This window comes from Venturia canescens, chromosome 2 (assembly GCF_019457755.1).
Source record: "Venturia canescens isolate UGA chromosome 2, ASM1945775v1, whole genome shotgun sequence".
NCBI classification, from domain to species: domain Eukaryota; kingdom Metazoa; phylum Arthropoda; class Insecta; order Hymenoptera; family Ichneumonidae; genus Venturia; species Venturia canescens.
This window is the reverse complement of record NC_057422.1, coordinates 25843085-25851182: the sequence shown is the minus strand read 5'-3', so window position 1 is coordinate 25851182 and position 8098 is coordinate 25843085. Positions and strand designations below refer to the sequence as shown.

Here is an 8098-nt window from a genome sequence, read left to right as displayed (position 1 = left end):
GCAGGATTCTTTGGAATACTGTGATTATTCAGTTATTAAAGAAATAAATTTTGAGTGTTATCGAAAACAGCTGAAAAACACTCTCGCTCCGGTAAAGACTCTCTGGAAGCGACTCGTCATACATAAATGTACTTGTCTCAGAGTCGCTACCGCGACTCTAGATAACGCTCAGATTTTTATGATGACTGCCTTTGATGAAAAGATCCACAACATTGTTGTTAGACGCCTCGCGCAGCAAATCATCGATTATGAGAAGTTTTGCGCGAGGGTCGTTAGCATAATCAGCACTCTGAGGTAGACCCTCGTGGAACTCTATTGATTCACCATACTCCGTGTACGCTGACTGCCACTCGGAGTAATAGAAAATGACTCTCTCAAACGGCTCACTGTTCATCCGTGAAATAAACTTTAAAAACTTTTTTACAAAGTACGTTTTACCGCAGCCTGTGGGACCACAGATCATTGAGGTCCAGGGATGCTTCCACCGTACATCCATCTGCGCGAATGACCACGTTTCCTGTGGGGCAGTATAATATAAAGAATTCGAGCAGTTGAAACATGTATAGAGCTTTTATTTTCCGGTAACAGTATAAATATTTTACAGTAATAACATAGATATTTTACAACGCTGCTTAACAATGTTTAAAGCGAGAGTTTTTATAAACGGTTATTTGTAGCCGTAAGGGAGCGAGCCGTATTCGCCATCACGTCTTCGCTTGACGCTCAGAGGCATGCACGATTTCTTTTCGGGTCGTGTGACAACCTGGTGGAACGGTGTACGACGTATTGAATCAAACTGTAATACAACAGGATTTTCTCTCCCACCTATTATAAATGACCGTATTGATTCGTAATTTATCAGCGAGCTGTTTGCGTAATTCAGCTTTATGCCTTTAACCTTGCAAACCTCGCTTTCCGCGCCGCTCGGCGTATTAACTATGAAAGAATAAAATTTAGGGCCGCCTGAGATGAAAGACTTAATGTAACTGCCCTCGCCGTAAGAGCTTAGCTCGTCGGTTAAATCCCCTAGCAATTGACCCGTTGGCGGTTCATATTCTCCAGGCTCTTTTCTCGTGACATAAATAATGGAATCGGTGTCGCAGTACAGAGCACGCTTACCCAGCGGTTCGAGATAGGTGTAAAGTTTTAAACGGGCTTGGGCTGTGGTGTATGCAGCTATGACAGTATTTGCTATATTAGACGGTATTACAGCATCATCGGTTTTCGTATAATTAACATACAGCACCTGGTTGTTAACAGGTAGCATACCAGTGATCTCGTGCTCGGGGCTATTTAGCAGCTCCATAAGTTTTTTGCGTGTCGACACTATTTCTGTTTGTGGTAAATTTTCGCGTTGTCCAAATTTACCCCAAAAGGAGTTAAGACAAAGTTTGGCTACCGAGCGCAGCCCCGGGTTTTTCGCTACCGCACCCCGCTCCAGCTGAACCCCTTCGGCTGTCTTAAAAGCAGTTATATAACGCTCTTGGGCAGCCTCGTCATCTGTATAACCCTCGGGCCAACCGCTAGCCTCTTGTTTGATTTTAAGAAAAGTGTTTATGTACCCGGTGAAAAGGCCCCCCTCCTGTGTATCGCGGTTGTACTGCGTTATCTTATACTGCCAAATCTCGCTCACGGTTAATATTTTATACCCGCACGCAATAGCTTTTCGCAATTCATCCACCACCCAAGTACCGCTAAATACACGCTCCGCGGGGTCTTCATGAGGACACGCGTCCTGGTTCATTGTTTCGCAGCAGCTACGACATAACCCGAATAACAGGCGCTGATGCATTCGCACCGGCAGCACCGGATGATAAAGATTTTGCGGTGGAAGCACTGTACATTTAACAAGGCCCTCGACGCGGGAAAGACTGATATTATTTTTGGGACCTGTCAGCGCCCTGCACTCGTCGCCAACGTATACCGTTGGATGGCCCACCGGATATTTGCCGTACTTGCAGATGTATGGGTACAAAGAGCAAACGTCAACATATCGTATCTGCTCCCCGTCTTTCACGTCGTACAGAGTGACCATGTTTTCCGTGCGACCACCGAAAAAAGCATCGCACGGATTGAGAGGCTCCGCTCGAACCAGAGGGTGATCACTCACAAAAGCGCTCATCTCTAAATCTGTTTTTATCATCCGGTCATACGCGCACTCCCAAATCTCGGTTAACGTGTAGCCGCTTGAGCGGATTCTCTGCGATATAGCGTTTGTTCTCTCGAGACGCTCGTTCAGTGTATCACCGTCGCTTTGTACACGGTCTCTGTTTACAGTGAAACAGCTCAAACACCCGTGCCAATAGCAACCGTGAAACTGTAACACGTGGGCTGAATCAGGTGTTTCGTAGTAACCGTCTACTAATAAATTTTGAGGCAATTTAAACTCGCGCGAGCATCCTGCGTGAATGATACGACGATTTAAAGAATGCTCCATCCACACGAGCCAAGAGATCGCTTTTTTTGACTGATTGTGAGCCCATCTGTAACCACCCGTAGGTATAATACCGATCGTGTTAGGTTTTAAAAAATTTTTTCGAAAGATTTGAAAGCAGGCGGACGCGATTGTTGTGTTTTCGCTAAACGGGCAAACGCGTCCGCTGTCCTTGAATATTTTCCGGAAAACCACACAGGCCTGTCTCAATATCGTAACGTCGTTTTTACAATAGGTTATGAGCTCGTTTGAAAAGTTAAATACATAAGAGGCATTCTTTAACTCGTTATACCATGTAAAAAAACGCTCGCGTTCCTCCGGGCGCATAGTGTCGGGAGAGTAATCGGCTGCGGGCGGCATCGGCCCAATATAATTTTGATTCTCGGGTCTATTGAACAGATGCGGAAAAGATCCTTTGGCGAGAGCAGTTTTTAGACCGAAAGATTTAGGCAGTGCACTCAGAGGCATGTGAAAGTAGTTCAAGCTGTCGAGAAACACGAGTTTGCCAACGCGCATTGTGATGATTTTAGTGCCGTTCATTATTAAAGACGGGAGCTGCGTTTTTTTCTCCTCGATGAAGTAGCGCAGGATAAACTGGGCGTCGAAACCACCGGCGTTATGGGCTATTAAAAATATGTGAGAGAAGCCTGGCATACTCTGTATGGCTAACTCCACAAGTTGACACACAGGGTTCGTCCTAAATATAAACTCGTGATCCCCGCAATGCTCGCACGGCTCGTCTATAGAAGCATTATCGCAGCACTTGGTGCAGACACGTTGAGCTACGCAAAGATTCGGTTCGTGAACGCGCGTTGTAGGATCACCTTTTACAGGGGTACACTGCTGCGTTTCAAAATCATAGAATATGAATATGTTCTCTTTTGGCCTCTCATCGACGCGAATAGGCCTCATATAGCACAGGCGATTATAGGGGTGCCGCGATTTACACGTTTTACAGAAACCCTCCCCGCACACATGCGTCTTTTTCTCTAAAGGTCTTATCGCGCGAAAGCAGTTACGGCACCGCTGAAGAGACTCGCAAACAGTGTTTACCCTGTGTTTACGACAGATGGTAATAGCCCTGTGATTTTCTAAACATTGTTCCCCAAAAAAATCGCGGTTACATGTCTCGCATCTGATCGCGGCAGCTGCGCCCAGAGCGCAGGGCGGTGCTTGAAGGCAGCGAGGGCATTTCTTTTTTAAACATCTATGATCCCGACGAGAACGGGCGTTACAGATTGCGCAGAAGTTTAAGCTGCCTACAGCACCACGCAGATTCAAGATAGGTTGGAAATGATGCGACCGCTCATAATACAGAATGTATAACGTGTGCCGGACTGAGCCTACTGTATCCATAACCGTCTGTGTACCGTCAAACACCGGTCTTTCGCGTCGCCCCAAAGTCAAAAACTCGAAAACCACGATAGCTAACCCCTCGCGAGCCAAATAATTCTGGTATATAGCAATTTCGCGCATACCACAGCCAGCGGGCTGTATAACAACATTTGCGCTTCTCGTGAGCTCAAGCGCCGCCTCTTTTTGAAGCGACCCGTTAATCTGTCGTATACGCTGCCATCTAGAATGCAGAGCCCCCGAGCGTATCTCACTCCTTTCCGCGTACGCGCGTGCTGTTACTAACGAGCGCGGTAGACACAGATTGTCGGTATTTCGAATCGTAAAAATTGATTTTTTAGCAACGCCCTCGTGTGTCAAACCTTTTCGCCCCCTACCCTCCAAATCTTTAACGATACACACTTTTATATGGAAAGAATCATCAATATCCAGAGACGCTGCACTTTGAGCTATGTTTGTTATTAATTGCCAGATATCTACAAATGTATAGGCGCGGACAGGACGGAATGAAAGCCAGACGGGGCCGTGCGCTAAGCAGCTCGCGGAGAACGAGATCCCCGCGTAGTCACCACCCTCACAGTGATTCGTGAGATGCGTCAGAAGATCGCGGAATGCTCCTTCAAGCCATGTTGTCACGTTTGCGCCAGCGTGAGGTTGGCGGATACGCAATGTTATTTCCCGACCACGTAGTTGAAAACGTTTGAAATAACGGGCTGCATCGTGCGTGATGATGATCCGCCCTCCCGGGGGTTGCACATCCCCGAAAGCCTCGTTCCCCTGTGTATTGCGTGTTCTTCCCCCGCCCGTTTGTATATCTGTAATCAAACAAAGGCGTGAGTTATAGAGTAGAGATCGCCGATAAAAAGGCATATTGTAACTTTAGTGTACCTCGTACTAATCGCGGTACGCCTATAACGAGATAGCTGACGAGTCAGCTGACGAGTACCCTGTGGTAAATATAATAAAGCCTTTTTAAACATATCCTGTATATACCGCAAGGGCTAGAGATAAAGAGAGAGAAAGCGCGCGCGTGAGGGAGAAAGAGAGAGAAGACGTTATTATTTCTTTACCTGAATTACACTCCATCAGCTCTTGAAACCATAGGCCGAAACGTCTAGCTTCTAATCGCTCCTCGTTTAGACGCTCCCCCTCCTCCTCCTCCTCCTCCTCCTCCTGTCGAGCATCCATCGGATACACCCCCAGCTGATTCTCGGGCTGTACGAGGTCATCTTCCTGCTGACGATGGTGGTGATACGATGGACCCGCTATCGCTCCGTCGTCATCGTTTGCTCTGGCTTGCCGGTACACAGCTGTTTGGGTTATTTCATAATTTCTGTTTATTAACGCGGTTTATTTTTATTTTATTATCATTGTACGACTATGCTTACCCAGTATATCAGACCGATCGTTAAACATCAAGGAGGGGTTGAGAATAGTCGACGCCTCGTCGTCATCAGACTCGGGTTGCAGCGGTATCGGTTCGGCCGATGCTGCCGAGGTGCTCGCCCTAGGCTCTTCCTCAGCCCTCTCCTCATACTGCGGTTCTGAAAAAAAAATACCGCCCCCTGTAGTTTTTATGTCTAAAAACGAAAATCGAGGATAATAACGCCAAAACAGAGCTGAATACGCACGGTAGAGGGCGGTTTGATGCTCTGCTTCCTCCACAGCTCTCGTCGCCTCAGCGAGAGCCTCTTCTTCTTCTTCTTCGTCGCTCACCGCGTCGTAAAACTGCCGATGGCCTATGGTGAAATCCTGCGGTATCGGCTCGGCCGGGGCTGCCGAGGTGCTCGCTCTAGGCTCTTCCCCTACCCCCTCCTTATGCAGCGGTTCTGAAAAAATACCACCCCCAGTAGTTTTTATGTCTAAAAACGAAAATCGGGGATAATAACGCCAAAACAGAGTTGAATACGCACGGTAGAGGACGGTTTGACGCTCTAGATCCGTTTCCTCCGCAGCTCTCGTCGCCTCAGCGAGAGCCTCTTCTTCGTCACTCCCCGCATCGTAAAACTGCCGATAGCCTATGGTAAAAATAACTGCTGTATTGCTAACCGCCAACAACAGTGATTTATCGAGCTAATGGTACTTACATCTGATTTCATCGACAAGGCCTCTTACGCGGGGAGCTTCTAAAACACCGCGGCGCTGTAACTCCTCATACACAATACCCAGCACTCGTTGACCACTTAATATGCCTCTGTTATAGGCCACCACTAGAGCGCGTAAAGGGGCCCACCAGATCACGTATTTAAGTCTGTTCACGAGTCGATCACCCGATAAACGCAGCAGCTCGTAACACCATAGATCATTACACCGACGTCTCAGCTGAGCGCTATGCGGTTTTGTTAGACGTAAAAGACCCAAAATACAAGAACGCACTGATTCATCCGACATTGTAAGGGGTAATCGTTGAATACCGCTCTATATGACGGTTGAATCGCTACTGACATATCTCGAGCGAGAAGATAGGTGTGAATCATAATTAAAATGCTAGCGATATTTTTTTCAAGACAGCAAAGGAGCAGTCGCTGAAGTTTTACAGTACTCTGCATGGTCCCCGGTGTTTGCGTGAAAAAGCACGCGCACGAGTGAGACAGCTTTGTTTATGCCTGTGCAAGCATATTTCCGAGCATATTGCTCCATCTCCTGTATAGCATCTTCTCCCGAAGACCGAGCTGTGTCTTTAGCCCTCGGAGATACGCCCTTCATAAGTGAATCGGTTGAATTCGCAAAAATAGCATATAATAAAGAATATATATCGGTGGGGTTTGTTTAGAGGTATCAAGAGGCTGCAGCCGTATGCGTCGTTTTGACAGCTCTGTATAAAGCATCGCGTCTCACGGGAGAGCGAGAGAGAGGATTGCTCGCTAAAGGATCAGTGTGATGAGAGCGAGCGAGACGGTATATGGTATCACTGCTGCAACTCTGAAGCACTGTGCCTCTACATCTAGCGAAAGAGCAAGTGAGAGAATGCACGGTGTCGCGCGTGTGAGCGAGAGGGCATATGCTGTTGCTGCTGCTCTCGCGCTCGTGCGCTTCACAAGAGAGAGAGTGAGCGAGAAAATGTATCATGTCTCCAGGTGTGGGCGAGAGGCTGTGATCTATCCTCGTTACAGCTCTGGAGCGCTCGGCCGATGCACGTGCAATTCTGATGACGCTGCACGACGGCGTCGCGAGAGCGCAGGGCCTCGCATCTCATGAGAGAGCGAGCGAGAGGCTTTATCACGACACGGGTGCGAGCGAGATAGCATGCGCTATCATTGCCACGACTCTCAAATGCTCGAGTATTGTGCCTCACGAGAGAGAAAGAGGATGTATCATGACGTTGGAGCGAGCGAGATGGTATATGCCATCGTTGCTGGCTGTTGCTTAAAGAACCAGCGCGATGCTATGACTTAAGGTCAATGCTACGATGACGTACTCCCCCGCCTGCTTAGAGACTGTGCCCGGTGAGTGCGAGGTACCGCATCTCAAGAGAGAGCGAGCGAGAGCGTATACGTTGACGCGTATGCTAGCACGAGAGCGAGTAAGAGGGTGTACGCCGTCGAGGTTGCAGCCACGTGCAGTTTTGATGAAGCAGCGAATACCTCAAGCTCTCGCGAGGCATCGCGCCTCGCAAGCGGCCTTATCTAAGCGTGAGAGTGAGCGAGAGGGCATGTGTGAATCCTTTGCCCCGTATACGAGGATGACTGCATCGGGCCGAGGTGTCGGCTGTTTTTACGGCCCCTCCTGTCCTTCTTTTACCCCCGCAATGATGTGCTCATCATAAGCACGTATTTGCATAAATGTCTTAGCCTTCTTCACCCATCAGTCTTCAATCGAGTCGCGCGCGAGTATCTCGTCCCGGTCACTCTCATATTCTGTCCGTCTACAAGTTTTTTTCTTTTTTTGTTTTTCCCTCAAAATGTATCCTCGTTACCGGGATTACGGGTTTCTCGGCGCGGCGTTCACGTGTCGGGTGATACAGCTGCTGAGTGTTGCGTCGCTCTACGTGTGTACCGACGCACTAGAGCAGCTTTATTTGCACGTGGTGCCGTTGTTGCACAACGATTTTATAGACAGGAGATTGGGCCGGCCCGTCCAAAGAGAGGAGGCGACGCCGGGCGCGAGTTGTGTGGTGGTGCCGCGGGGCTCGTATACCGCGTACCTCGGGGAGGTTGTTTACCGTGATAGCTGCGATTATGTTGAGATGTATCTGGTAGATCGCGGCGAGAGTGCCTTTTACGATCTAGGCTACCTCTACCACCCCTCACCAGCATTAGCGGTGATACCAGCGCTCATGATAGAGTGCTCCCTCCACGGTCTCGCCTACTT

The 8098-nt window shown here is 48.5% G+C and overlaps 2 protein-coding genes across 2 annotated transcripts; both read right to left on the bottom strand.

Annotated features, from left to right (window-relative positions):
• Positions 1-551: 551 nt before the first annotated feature.
• LOC122406633 (uncharacterized) lies at positions 552-4709 on the bottom strand. Its single transcript, XM_043412187.1, has 2 exons — positions 4676-4709; positions 552-4602 (listed from the first exon to the last, which is right to left on the bottom strand). Exon 2 carries the CDS (start codon positions 3908-3910, stop codon positions 668-670), a length of 3243 nt encoding a protein of 1080 aa, XP_043268122.1. The 5' UTR covers positions 3911-4602; positions 4676-4709; the 3' UTR covers positions 552-667.
• Positions 4710-4718: 9 nt separating this feature from the next.
• Positions 4719-6178, bottom strand: LOC122406314 (uncharacterized). The gene is made up of 6 exons (XM_043411709.1): positions 6164-6178; positions 5701-5860; positions 5419-5616; positions 5176-5331; positions 4887-5097; positions 4719-4734 (listed from the first exon to the last, which is right to left on the bottom strand). The coding sequence occupies exons 1-6, from the start codon at positions 6176-6178 to the stop codon at positions 4719-4721; spliced, it is 756 nt and encodes a 251-aa protein (XP_043267644.1).
• Between the last annotated feature and the right edge of the window lie 1920 nt (positions 6179-8098).

What these genes read in the sequence shown, in the direction of transcription:
- LOC122406633 (XM_043412187.1), bottom strand. Translation starts at nt 3,910, where the DNA reads ATGCGCGAAATTGCTATATACCAGAATTATTTGGCTCGCGAGGGGTTA.
- LOC122406314 (XM_043411709.1), bottom strand. An exon ending in GCATCAAACCGCCCTCTACC is followed by an intron (nt 5,332 to 5,418) that starts GTGCGTATTCAG and finishes TTTTTTTTTCAG; the next exon opens with AACCGCAGTATGAGGAGAGG. An exon ending in CGATCGGTCTGATATACTGG is followed by an intron (nt 5,098 to 5,175) that starts GTAAGCATAGTC and finishes TAACCCAAACAG; the next exon opens with CTGTGTACCGGCAAGCCAGA.